The sequence below is a fragment of the Nesoenas mayeri genome, assembly GCF_963082525.1.
Source record: "Nesoenas mayeri genome assembly, chromosome: 3".
In the NCBI taxonomy this organism is placed as follows: Eukaryota; Metazoa; Chordata; class Aves; order Columbiformes; family Columbidae; genus Nesoenas; species Nesoenas mayeri.
Genome location: NC_137544.1, coordinates 116,830,453 through 116,845,016, shown reverse-complemented (window position 1 = coordinate 116,845,016; position 14,564 = coordinate 116,830,453). Strand labels below are relative to the sequence as shown.

General features: G+C 37.9%; 1 protein-coding gene across 4 annotated transcripts in view; it reads left to right on the top strand.

Moving 5' to 3' along the window:
• PLCB4 (phospholipase C beta 4) overlaps positions 1-14,564 on the top strand; it is a gene marked incomplete at its 5' end in the record, with an annotated part of 81,100 nt that overhangs the window by 60,226 nt on the left and 6,310 nt on the right. For all 4 annotated transcript variants that reach the window (XM_080342934.1, XM_080342932.1, XM_080342933.1 and 1 more), the window contains 4 exons: positions 769-884; positions 5,300-5,375; positions 8,796-8,971; positions 13,279-13,380. In XM_080342934.1, the coding sequence (XP_080199060.1) occupies positions 769-884; positions 5,300-5,375; positions 8,796-8,971; positions 13,279-13,380 (470 nt within the window). The remainder of the gene's footprint in view (positions 1-768; positions 885-5,299; positions 5,376-8,795; positions 8,972-13,278; positions 13,381-14,564) is intronic.

Sequence of the window (14,564 nt, the reverse complement as noted above, 5' to 3'; positions counted from 1 at the left end):
CATAGATAAACTCCTTGACCATCTCACCAATAACTTTAGTAGCGACAACGGGTTAGCATTGATGTGCAGTACTCCACAGGTAGCCCTGTATGTCCAGTTTGTCAGCATGTGCTGCGTTGTTGGAGGGGGAAATTGGATGGAATGATAATGTGCAGTCTGTATGTGTAATTGAAAGTTGTATTGCACAGTTTACTGGCGCTTGCAAAGGGAGATGCTCTGCAGCAAGGTAGAATTACTTAATGACAAGATTACTGCTGTAATTAGGGATCACAGGCTCAGATCTACAGAAAGGCAGTTGTTAATGATTTGATTTTTACCTAATGTTTGGGCTTGGAGCTATTTGGTTTGCAGTGGCCAAGAGACTAGCACTGTATTCAGTATGAGATATGTAGAGGAAGGGGGGACTGGGTTGAGCTTTATTCTCCTCAGCATTCAGAAACTTTGAATGATGTGATCTGAGCTTGTAAATCTGATTTTCATATTGCACTTAAGTGGACATTTATTCAAAAAGCTGAAGTTTTTTCCCATCATTTTTTTGTTTTAAGGTATATCATATTTTAAGGTCCACTACAGATTTTTGTTTTTCAAACAAAGAAGAAATGTTTTAGGGCTTGTGGTGGAATATCTGGAATCTTTAATATCAGATGGTTAAACTACGTGAAGTTCCATTGTCAAAGTTATCTGTTTGTACACTTGTAATTTTACTCTGTAAGAAAGCTAAACATTAAAAATCTAACAACCTAATTGTAAGGTCCTACTGTTTTCCAGGAGCACAGCGCTATGCAGAAGTTGCACTGCACACAAATTGACAAAATAGTGGCACAATATGATAAAGAAAAGGTATCATACGAGAAAATGTTAGAGAAGGCAATCAAGAAGAAGGGGTAAGATATTATTTTAAATTTTCTTTTAGACTTAAAATACATTTTATGCTTTTGGGGTCTGGAATAAAACATTCATAAAAAGGTCATTTAGATGAATTGCAGCTTGAACCAGTATTGTATATCAAAAGCTGCTTGAAGGCTCTAGCAGTTGGCCATAAATGTTGTACTACCTTTGCCTTTCTCTAGTCTTCTACTATAAAAAGTGAAGGAGTTGCCTCAGGTTTTTATTTCGGTGGTCTAATCTGGTCTCAGTTCATTCCCCAGGGAATGTCACTGTTGGATTCAGTGGGGACAGACTAAGGTCCTCAATAGCTCTAGTGACCAGAAAGTAGTGATGTTTTGATTATGGGGAAAAAGCTGGCATCTAAATCCTGAACATTTTAGAATAATAGAGTTTTGCTGTGCTGTCAAGTTGAAGTTTCTTTTTAACAAATAAACCTTCATATCCTCATCTGGGATAAATCAGTATTACTCCTTTGACTTGAGTGAAGCTGTTTTGCTTCACACTAGCTGGTGACCTGGGACATTGCATGTGTGGATCTCTTAATTGTTCCAGAAAAGCTCCCAGAAGATACTGGTGACTTTAATAAAATGTCTTTCTTACAGTCCCATTTGGAATTACGTAGCCAGGCCTGCTGTTGCCTTGCTGCTGTCCTGTAATCTGGCAGCAGTTTCTTCTCTCCACCTTTCACTCTATGATTTTAGTTGAGACAACTTTTTATATTATAATACTAAAGCAGGAATTACTTTATTTAGATCTATAGCAAGCTATGCTAATAGTTAGCCTTAATTTCATATTGTTGTCATCTGGCAACAACAACTAGCAACAAACTCACCGCATACTGAACATATATGCCTCTTTGGATTGGATTCTTCCACAAATACTTTTTATTTAGAGTGGCAATGGTTTCAAGTGTACATGTTATAAACTGAAAACAAAACAGGAATAGAACTGTCAGAATTAAACAAGGTAAGGAGAACTCTCCTCACTAAATTATTAAAAGCTCACAAACTCTTTAAAAAGCTCGTGTTGGGGTTTTTTTTGTACAAGAAAGAGGAACTCTAAGCACCCAAATACTTCTAATCCAAGTTGCTCCTTCCAGAAAATTACTACTTCTCCAAACACAGAGGGAACAGCTATAGGACTAGTAAATTTAATGTGGCTTTGATCCAATTTATATTGAATATAACACCTATTTCCATTAAATATAACAGTATGTCTGGATTTATCGTAATAGTCAGGGAATATCTACTACAGTGGTGGTGAACTGAGCCCTGGGCATTACACCATAATTATCGTGTGGGGAGAAAGGCTTCCCCATGCTCTGGTATTTAAGAACCTCATATCAAGAAGAGTCGGGAATCAATATTCCTGTTGGCCTGAGAAGCTGCCAGTGCCTCTGTCTGGGCAGAACAGTGAATAAAGGTGTGTTGGAAAGTTAAAGGTGGTAATGGCTGTTTCTGTGCAGTCAGTAGTGGAGAGCACTGGGTAACAGTGCTTGCCAGAGAAACCCCAAGTGGGAGAAGTATAAAAGTAGTTGATAATTTGATTCCCAGTTTGAGATCACAGGCTACATGCAGTGTCTTTTCTTAGTTCTTCAACACTTCTCTCAAGGATGCCAAAGCCTTTATGATAGTTTTAAATTATCATTGAAAGTTTTTAAAAAAATAAAAAAAGGTTGGAAATGACAACTCCAGAAGCAGATCCAGTACACAACCAAACATTGTTCCCTGCCAGGACTCTGTGCTTTCCATGGACTCCAGAGCTCTCACTCATCTGATGGCTCTGCAGTACCAGAAGAATAACTATTGGTATCTCATTAACAGCCAAATCAAATCCAGTATGAGCACAGACTTTCTGTGAAAACACTTTCCAACTCTGTATCAAGGAGTGTTAAGGGCTTTCTTCAGGGTCATTGTGTATGCAGCCCTGAAAGCCCTTTCAGCAAGGTACTTGTGCACACACGTCTCTTCACCCCAACTGTGCAGTATATTTAAGAACATGCTTAAAAGTGAACACACTGGTTGAGATTTAAAGCCTTTATTGAACTGAAATGATCTGATGAATTAGGGGTCCTGTGTTCAGTGAGTACAAGACATGCTCCATTTCCTTGGCTATAATTTTGGGACTTTTATGAGCAATAAAAGTTGTAAAATATCATGTAAAATGTGGTTTCAAGACACTCGTATTGAAATTGTCAGATACTTCCTGCAAAAAGGCTTTATGATAGGTGTATGGAAAACTTCATCTTCTGATTCTATTGTGCAGTTTTTTGTGGTCCATTTCTGCCACATGGTGTGACAAATGTCAACTGCATATTGTTCAGCAAAGTAGAATTTTTTAATCACATGCTAATTCACTGACAGATGGACAGGATTTTGCTCTGTATGCTATTTCTGTTGTACACTTCAAATGCTTACAAATCTCAGAGAGACTTATAGGGATACGTGTGCTCGCGTTCCCACTCTGAAATGTAAAGATCCTTCTGATTCATCGGGACGCTCCAGAAATTCACGTGTATGTGTGTGTGAGCGTGGACATGTGGCATAGGGTTGGGCATTTCTTCCCAACTGTGGTTTAACCATGGTCTGTGCCACTGCCGCTGGGGACAGTTCTCATTATCAGGTGGAAGTTGCTTTGAGAAATTATGAAAGCTGCATTTCCAGAGAAGGGATCAGCTGGTGATTTTGATACCTCGGATTCTGAAAAGTCCAGTGATTGCAGCAGTTAGACTAATTTGGGGTAAAATATGTTTGATTCTCTTAAGAATCTATCTCTTTCATATTATGTGAGATATCATATGAATTCTAGCCAGAATCTGATCACAGCTACCCACATGTATAATCAAAACCACTTTCTTTTCAGCTGTTTTTTTGTTTGTTTGGGTTTTGTTTTGTTTTCAGGCACAGGTAGTAGTAGTCAGAACCTGTCTCTAAATGCTTTTATATTACTTCCAAAGTGTCAAATAAGTGTTAGAAATCTCTACAAAAACCTCCTCAATATGACTAGAAAATAAATAGCTAGTTCTGCTGAAGGCACATCACACTACTATTTTCAGTTAGGGCTTTCCTGGTACTGTTTGATGATAAAATTTTCTGCTAATTTCCATAAGTTTAGCAGTAGTTTGCTATTAAAGTAGGATTTAAACTTGTTAAGAGTTTCATAAATCTCCTTTTCTAGAGCAAACATGGATTAATGTTACTGCAGTCAAGCAATAACCATTCTTATTAGGGCCAGCTTCAGATGATAAAATGAACGTGGCTCCATCCACTCAGTGAAGTTACACCATTTTACATCCATGGATGATATGACACAGAAATATTACAGTGATGTTAAAATAGAACCCTCTCAATATAATATATTGTATTATCCCAGACACAAAACAAGAAACTTCCAGTATGTGAATTTGTATTCTGTTGTAAAAACTCTGCAAAAAGAACAAGAAAATTGGTAAAGATGGAGCTTGTCAGCCTTCAAAAATTTATTGACTTAGTGAGACAGTAATTGATGTTCCTCTTGCAGCTGCAATGGGGTGTTTTTTTCTGTACATCCGTTCCACCCAGTTTGTGGCCCAAGTAATTTGGTTTAGTGAAGGAACTTCCATAGGTGAGAGGTAGCAGTCATCCATCTCCTAACCCACAGGCGCGTCAGGGGAGCTTGAGCCCTCTGCAGGTGTTTTACCAGCCTGGTCCTTAGAATCACACACTCCTCCTGCATTAAACAAGCTTTGCAACTTGCATTCAAACCCATTAACTTTACCTAAATGCCACGCTTTATTCAACTTATTTGCAGGAGTGAAGGGCTGTCTTCAGGATTTGTTGTTTTCCAGGTCACAGAAGGTATCTAATGGCTTGGTGTGGTCTGCAAGAGTAATGAAGCCCCTTTCTTTGCAACTCATACACTTCTGTTTTCTCACAGAGGGGCACTTCGCTTTCAACAGGCATTCAAATTTACTATGCCCAAATTGTCCTGTGAGGAAGTTATTCAAATGGCTTCTTTTTCTCTGCCTCAAACTAAAATAAATAAATGAGGAGCAAAAATTACTTTTAAAACAGAGGATGAAATCCCAGCAAGGCAGTGACTATGCCTGTAAGTTTTCAGGCAGAAACTGGTTTCTCTTGGCAAGGTATTTTAAGCCTGGAAGAGGAACCAAGTACCATAAATGGAGATGCTTGACATATCCTCAGCAACAGAATAATTGCCGGGCCAATCTAGAATTAATCATGTGGTGTTTGAATTGAATGATCATTAATCCAACAATATTTTGTAAGTTGTGAATACATTGCCAGAAGAAATAATTTCATTCCAATACACTGCAACACTTCAACTTTGATTAACATTTTAATTAGTAAGAGCTGACTGAATGGGAGGATGTTTAACTTGTGGCACACATTTGCAATTTTCCTTTTTTTAGAGGAAGTAATTGTCTTGAATTGAAGAAAGAAATGGAAATTAAAATTCAGACACTAACATCAGATCACAAATCTAAGGTAAGCAAACAGCCAGTTTTAACACATGCAAAATCTGAGAAGGAGACTTTGAGATCCAAGTGGTAGTTAATTTTCTTGGAAGCATATGAATGATTTTCAGCAATAATAACATGTTGAAAAGAATGGGAGTAATTGAGTGTCTAAAAGTGTTTCTTAAATTTTAAAAAGCTACGTCAATTTCCTGCCCTTTTAGAATTTGCTGAAGAAAGTGCCATGTTCATGCCTTATGATATTAAACTGATTATTTGTGTCAGTTCTAGCTAAACAAAGAGATTAACATATTCTGTGTGAAATTTGGATGCTGAATACTTTCTCAAAATATATATATAATGAAGTTTCTTTTTCATTTTCCCTCATTGTCAGCATGGACAACGCTTGCTAGTCTGGCTCTTAGGGAGAGAGTCCAAGTTGCTCTTGAGCCAAGTGCCTTATTTCTAATATTTTTCTCCATTGCTTAGTTGCATTATTTTATCCGAGGTGCTGGAGAATAAAAGTGCTCTGAGACACAACCTCAGTTAATTTGAAGAGACTATTCTCAAGCTGTGATTTGTGGTTCACACTGAGTTGCTTAGAGCTGCTTCCTCTAAACTTCTACACCACTGCTATGCTCACCGACTTCAGATTTCCTTTAAAAGCTTTATCCACCACCTACTGACAGAAAATACAAACAAAACCAGCTACATCTTTGAGATGGCAATAAGGTCGTTTCCATCTTTTCTTGCCCTCATTTTATTAGCTGGTATTATTATTTCATATGGCGAATATCTTGCTTTTCTAAGCAAGGTTTCTTTCTTCTTGCTGACTGCTCAGCCAAATATGTAGCAAAATGCCCAAGAATAAAACAGCCTTATGTCCCTATCTCCTACTCCTATGAAAAGTCCAAAATAATTTCCTTAAATATAAGCAAATTTGTTGACCAAAAAAACCCAAAAAGGTAATTCATTCATTTCTTAGTGAAATAAAGTCAGAGGAGCACTAGCTCCCTATCATCCAGACATAAGCTCCAAAACTAATTTGAAGTTATATTGTGTAGTAAATTCTTGGCTGTGATCTCTGCTTCTCACCTGTGTCATTCACAGTCTGGAGTTAAGAGCTGTGATTTGTACACAAGGGACAGCCAAGTATTCATTCATCTTCCAAATCCAATAAATGTGACTCATGTTTTCCCTTCCCACAAATGTATGCAGTTTCTGAGCTCTTTTCCTTTTAAAATCCTGCTTTCAAATTGGTTCACTTCCATTTAATCCATACCTGGAAAACAGATTGATGTCAGGTTTTAGGATGACATTTTCAAAGGAGACTTGAACACAATCTACTTTGAAATGCCAAACCTCTGTGTGTTGGATAATTCCTAAAGAACTCCTCTGCAAGTCATCTGCCTCTGTGGTTTTTCTCAAATTCACTGATTTTTCAATATCTTACTTACTCATTCCATTGAAATTGTCCAGATTAGGTGCCAATTTTAGAATTCTCACAGACCTCTTTTGTTTCAATTGCTGTGTGTGGCCCCTTGAATTATTCCTGGAGATCATGCAAAGGTTTGCAAGCAACATGTTGGAAAACAGTGCTCAAAACCACAGGGAAATTAACTTTTCTCTTATGTGCAGGTTGGTGCAATTAAATTAGATTAAATTCTGAGATGCTGAATGCATTACACTGATATAGTGGGAGTTTGATTAATTAACAGTTGTTCAGCATTTCTCAGCATTTGGCCCACTAATTTTGATATCAGATTGTACCATAATTCAACTTTAATTATAGCTCATGTTCTCCGGTGTCACAAAGTGCACGTACACTTTTAGCACCAAAGAGACCTTTTCATCTACAAAAGTTTTCCTGTTATGAGGAGACATCCAGCCCAAGTTTGGCATTAAGTATTTAAATTGTATCCGAATGGCTCAATATGTACTTCACACACAATTAACCCAGCAGATGCAAATTACTCCCCTGCATTAGAAAAGTAGGTCCCGATATCAAGTAGGCTGAGGATGAAAAGGAAAAAACAGGAAAAATTACTTCAAAGATTATTTCTGCTTGAACTTAGTGACTAAACAAACATCTTGCATATATGCTGTGCAAAAGAAAGTTCCTTATCGAGATTTTAATTAGTCTCTTAGGCCCAGTGTAGGAGCAGATGAAAGGACAGGGTTGCAAATACAGTCTGTAGAACAGGAAAGAGAGAATTTAGCTAATGGTTATTTTTCTTATCCTTTTGGATAAGCCAATGCTACCGTAATAGTGGAAAGTAGGACAAGAGCACAGCCCAGTGCAAATGAAATAGTCATTTTAACTATGATGCTAATAAAGTGGAGAATAGCAGGGATGTACATTGAATTTACTACACCTGAACTTTGAAGTGTATCACAGATCTGCAGCAAAATGGGATTTCAGATGATTTAATGGTCTTGAGTTCTAAGGTCGTCTGAATCTGAGTCAAATTGGGTATTTCAGGTCTTGTAACTGGTGTTTGGCAAATCGCTTACATCCTTCTCATCAGTTTGTGTCTTGCTCTACCTGAAATGACTCCCACTCCTAGAGAAAAACTTGGTTTATGAGGAGCTGTACCTGCTATTAGTTACCAAAGTAGCAGCTGAAATGACTACCTGAAAATAGGTTTATTGCGAGACATATTTTGTATACCATTTTAAAAGGGAGGATAGCTTGTCAAAATATCCAAAGATAGTTATTGAAGGATAATAAAATATATGTTTCTGTTAGCTTCTTTTCTAAATTATTGAGTGCAATATATTCTTATAACAACAACTCTGGTGATTTAGACTTCTTCGTATTGTCCTTGGGAACTTTCCAGAACTTTAAGCTCATTATTCTTGGGAGTCTTGGGAGATAAGAAAGAGAAGAATTCTTGTCAGATTCCCTGCTGACTTAATGAGTACAAAACAAAGATACATAGCCCATCTTCAGATTCAGGCTTTATTAAACACAGGATTTCTGTGTAAACTGACTGTGTTCGTAAAACTGTCTCCACAAAATCAAAAACTGTAATTTAAGTCCTAAGAGAAATCCCACTTGCTAGATTTTTCCATTGTTAATTTCAGTACTTTTGATATAGACCTTTTCTTGGCAGCCAAGAATGTCAAACCATTTTATATGTGAACTCAGTGTTAGAGAAGGTTTTAAAATAACAGTAGCACAGTCAAGAGCACAAATGCAGCACTTTAGATAATAGAGGCCTAATAGCAGGGGTTGTTTTACATCTGCTTTTGTAATACACTGTAGTGTCCTCAGTAGTTTTATTACTCTGTGAAGCAACTTCATTTGTGTAACTTCATTTTTCACAATTTAGCTGCATTCTTTATGATCTTTTTAATGATTGTCTTTACATCGTCTTCAGCAGCAGTAATAGTCGATCTCCTAGTCTAGCTGAGAACCTGTGTGAATGCTGCTGTTACTTCTCTACAGGTCAAAGAGATTGTGGCACAGCACACTAAAGAGTGGTCTGAGATGATCAATACGCACAGTGCCGAAGAGCAAGAAATCCGTGATTTACACTTGAACCAACAGTGTGAACTACTGAAGAAACTACTGATTAATGCTCATGAACAACAAACGCAGCAACTAAAATTTTCACATGACAGGTGAGCAGGGCAGTGCTACCCAATAACAGTTGATTTATGTCCACTTTGAGTAATGTTTTAGTTTCTTGTGTTGATAGCTCCTGTACTGCTGTAAAGATACTGGACTGTGTGTTCATGGTGGAAGTAAAAGAAGTGATCATGCAAGGGTTAGATAGATGCAGCAAAAGGCTGCTTAGCTGGTTTAGATTATCTGAGCTTCATTAAAGACAGCAGATGCAATGAAGTGGTGGTAGTTCCCATCAACTGTGGATACTTAGACTTTACCCAGGAGCTTCAGTTCACAGGCTGGAAACTGAAAGGTGTTAAATATGGAAGTACCCTTTGGAGTTGCTAGCACTTGTGGACACATGTCTTTATAGCATTGGTGATTATAAGAAAGATCCATGAAAAGTAAGATCATAAAAACAACGGGTAGCATGATAAGCTACATTAGCCTGATGCATTATCTTCATACAATATCCTCCCATAATCCCTGGGAATACAGAAGATATCGCACAAGTGTCTTGTTGCTTTTGTAATTAACCATCCTGCCCATGTGAATTGAAATAAAATTAAATATGCATCATATCTAGAGTGTTAAAATTAGGAGTAAGTAGAGGAATCGTTTTTTTAATGCTGTTAGTTTTATGCAAAGGAGCCTAAAAGTGTATGAATGCAAAACGTGTGTACGTACACACACGACTGTTAATACATATTATATATTGATATATAATTGTCTTCAGCATCTTTCACATAAAAAAGCATGGGGGAAAAGAATTAAAAAATCGCATTTGAAGAAGGAATTGAAATTCTTTTTTAAATTCCTGAGTGAAAAAACAGCTTATCTTTGCATCAGAGAGAACACACGCTGGGACCTGCAAGCCTGCCATCCAACAGAGAATTGTCCCAGCAAAAGGCTTTTAGTGAGCTCATCTTTATGTTAATCTCTGTGGTAACCCACGTATTCAAGCTGTCCTGCAATAAATACCCAGTCAAAAATGAAGTCCAAAATCGTTAAAATTATAATACAAATGCATCATTTAAAAGACACTAGCCAGAGGAATCTGCAGTCCTTGGTATTGTATTTCTAAATCATACCTGACTGCATCAGCCCAGACAAATCTCATCACTTTAAGAGTCCTGTTTTCTACCCTTTTTGAAATTCCCTACAGTGTTTAGAAGATAATTTTCTAATGCATAGCCTGTTTGTGGAATAAGACTTTTTTCCCCCCTCATCTTTCTGAAAGTAAGTTTTTGGTTTCTATACATGTTTTCCTATTCTCATAACTTCGCTAAAGACTGTCACTGAAGGCAGCTATTATATCTACACAAGGAAAAGATTTGATTGTGTGGGGTTTTTAAAGCTTTTCTTGTAGTTTTTGTCTTTGGGTTTAGAGTTTCTATCTCTTTACATTGTTTAAACTGCCCTGCATCGTTTCTTGTAAATGGATCTTATATATTTATTAATGCATCTTGCTCTCTTATTAGCAGTCACTTGTGCTCAGTTTATGTATTGTTCTATTTTCAGAGCTACTAAGAACCAGATCTCATAATCTACATCCTGATAAATACTGAGAACTTTTTCTTCTCAGCTGCCCTAGGACTAACAACCATCAAAATTATTCCTTCTTTATTCATTGCAATAGTGTGTTTCTTCTCATTTGCAAATTTGTGTGTAACCCCCAAATATAAGACTGTGTTTGAATCTGTTAAAGAAAAATTTGGAATGTGAAGTATTGAAATATGAATAATATCTCCCCAAAGAGACTTTACACTTAATCGTTTGTAAACTTGTTAATAGAATATATTCTGTGTAGAATACGTACGCATTTATCTGCAGAGGAGTATGTAATAGCCAAGAGACAACTCAGGTAACCATAGGAAAAGCCAGATCCATCTGAGAGCAGCGTGAGAGGTGGACCATGCTCTCAGCGTACTGTTCTCACCGCTTCCCTCTCTGTGAGCTGAGGTAATTAGTTCTCTAACACAACAGAGGGCACAGGGCTGGTAGGAAAGCTCAGTAATCTAAAATGATGTCGTTATCTGCTGTAGGGTAGATACTTTCCGTCCACGTGTAGTACAAAAGAACAGTTACAGTTTGTGCTTTCAGCTCATTTAAAAACAAAGCAGAAGATGGGAGATACTACTAAAAATCTGAAGCTTTACTGAACTCTGGGCGTGCTGTGCCCCCTGCCCCCCAGACTGAGTTAGCTTAACTGACTTGGGTGTAGTAAGCTTGCAGCATTTCAGAAACTGGGGACGTGAGGCTGTTCTTTGCAAGCATTATGTACTCCAGCTAAAATAGCATGAGATAGAAAGAAAAATTATGTGGTGGATTTGGGTTTTTTTTTTAATAGAAGAGCTTTCTAATCATTCAAACAATACTGATGACATAAAATAACATGCTAATGCACTTTTAATGTAATCTAGATATATCTGAATTCCAATAATAAATGTAGATGCTTAAAGTTAAGTATCCCTTTAAAAGACATGTTTGTATAAATTTCAGAGTCGCAGTCAGCATGATAGAGTAGGAAATCAGCAGTTCACACATGTAGTTCACATGCCATGTTTTTCAGAATCTTTTTTTCCATTACTATCCTGGCTTACCTGCTTCTTGCAGTGAGCTCTGGCTGGGGGCATCACCCCCGTTTGTGAGGAGGAGGAGGGTGTTCTGTAGCAGTGGCCTTAGCGCTTCCAGCCACAGCCACACTGGCAGAATGGGAGAGTCAATGTGAAACCCCACGCCAGCCGGCCGAGCAGTGAACTGCCACTAGAACTTCAGCCCTGTCTTTGAGAAGCGCTATTTTAGAAACAAGGAGTGGTCTCTACAAGTGCTTCTTGGTGATCTGAAAAGGAAGACATTTCATTTATTCTGTTAATAACACCTTTTATTTCTTCAAAGCAGACAAAACCTAACACACCCAGAAAGACCCATCAGCAGTGCAGCTCAGAGCTACATTACAGCTGGCAGAATAGAGAAATAGTTGCATATAGATCTGTTGGCTCTTTTGGCCATATCCATGGCCAAAGCCTTATTTTGAAATCATCAGTGATGCACAGTAGTCATCTAATCCTCTTAACTTCTTTCACTCTAAAATCATATCTGATGCAAATAGGCTAAATCAATTTGAACACCTACACTCAACATTTTTCATGTCCTTGAGCACAGTAATAAAAACAAGTGACTTCAGTACTGCTCTTAAGAGAGTGTGCTTGAAAATTACTTCAAATTCAGTATAGAAAATAAAAGCTTGTATTTGGAGAAAGGATTGTTGGAGTGAAATGTGCTTTCAATATGACATTTTTTAGAACCCAGTCTTAATTTTTGCTGTGATACCACTGCTTTTAAATCTGTATCCAGGAAATGTTTCACCTCCTGAACTCTTGGAGAAAAAAGAAAAAAGGCACTGCATTTCTTTAATAAAAATTTTAAAGTGTGGAAAATGTAAGTCATAGAACAAATTTTCTCATGCTACTTAATTATTAATGCATTTTAGAGATGAAAGGAAGCTTAAAAAGATTCAGTGACAACATTTCATTAAATTAAACACTCTGTTCTGTGCTACACCCTCCCTGTGCATACAAAATACTTTAAATGGGGAGTAATTAGTACAATAATTGCTTATGTCCAGAAAAAGAGACTAAGGCACTGCCTTGGCTTTCAATGGGTAACTTTTAGATGTATATGCACTACTGGGGACCTTACAATCCATTACTCACTGTCTAATTTCCATATATAATTCCTGTTTAAATAAGCACTTAAGATTAGGAGCTGGAATGCTACACAGGCAGAAAGAGCGAGCCAGCTTTCAGAAATGGCCCTTTTGGAGCTGGCGAACCTGGAGCGACGGAAAGTTTCCGCTCACTCGCAGTTCAGCAGCCGTTTCTCAGAGTCAGCATCTGTGCTGCTGCTCCCAGCAAAGAATCGCAGTCTCTCTTTCTTTCTAAAACAACAGGATTTGTAAATTTATGAGGCAGTTTTGAAAGGCAGATTGCATTTTCTGAAAGTCTGATAGTAGCTCATACTTGGGCATCTCTTATATACTAGGCAGGACAGTATTTTATACCCTTTTATAGCGTTCAATGTGTAAAAATGCTTAAAACTGATCTTTCAGATTATATTCTCTGTAACAAATGGAGACTTGAATGCTTGCACAAATTCTGTAAAGTCTCCCCAAAGAAAGGCAATTTTCATATGATCTGCTCTTTTTCTCTTCCGTAATGCTTCAAGGACAAAATCAACTATGGTGTAGAGTAATATCAGGAAACCAACCTCAACAACAATTGCATTTCAGGCATTAATGACTTTTTTTGGTTTTCCCTAGGGAAAGCAAGGAAATGCGGGCCAACCAGGCTAAAATATCTATGGAGAACAGCAAAGCCATAAGCCAAGACAAATCTATCAAAAATAAAGCTGAGAGAGAGAGGTAAGTAGCAGATCTCCCTTCTTGAGAAGGGAGGAATGCTGTCAAAGGCTGACAGGTGAACTCATGGATTACTTCCATCAATTAATGGAAATTATGCCTAATGTTTATGCTGAATATATTTTAGAGGACCATTTTAGGAAAAATGTTGCTTTTCTCATATTTATCCTTTTAATATATGTAGTGCTGTGATCAGGGAAATAAAAAGCTTAACTTTATACTCGTCAGCTGTGACTTCTGTAGGTCTAGTCACACTATTAAATTGAAACACATCCGTAAGAGTTTTAATTATTGTTCTTCAAGTGCATTATACCTTTTTGCTTTTGCTTTTTAAATGAAATGAGGGCTATACTGAAAAGGGAGTCTGAGATTTGGTTCTAGCTGGAGTTAGAATAACTAGAGAGGCAGCATCGCTGAAAACACAGGAGGTAGTGCCAGTGAAAGGCTTGCTCCTTCATCCACTGATAACACAGAGGAGAGGTGAAACGGAAGAGCATTAAAAGTGATGATAATCAGCAGGGAGGGTGATGGAAGTCGGAGTGAAGAAGCAGGAGATGTGCTCCACAACAGCACATGTTGCTTCTCCACTGCTGAATGGAACTGCAGCACTGTCCCTTGTGTGCTGGCGTTGGAGACCTGGCCAGCAGCCAGACTCAGCAGAGCAAGCGCACTGCTGCACTTGCAAAAGTGGGTTATTCTGACAGCCTTGACTGACTTGAGAGACTAGAGAGACACTTGCCAGTACCAGCTACCCAGACTTATGGGAGGACTGATCTGTACTACAGCTATTTTAAGTTTCTTCTATTTATTCTAAAGGTTACCAAATAAATAGATAAAAGCAGGGTCTACATGAGGATGTAGAACCTTCAAGGTTTCTCCTTCACTTTGGGCTTGCCATCTGGCTCATTCTTTCCTTTTTTACATTCTCTCATTGGCACTGGGCAATTTTGGTGAAAGGCTTGAACTTGTTCCCATTGCACTAAATCCCTTGAGTGTTACACACTCTGAGCTCATCATGAAGATGAGTTGTCAGAGCCCTTGGTAACTCCGTATGTAGTTAATGTAAGACCTCCAGTAATGACTCCCAGATACATCTGTACCCAGATTTGAAAGCAGTCTGAATGCAGTTCTGGTTTTCAGGCTTTGCGATTAGTCTGATTCAGCTCTTTGAACTATTTTGGGTATAC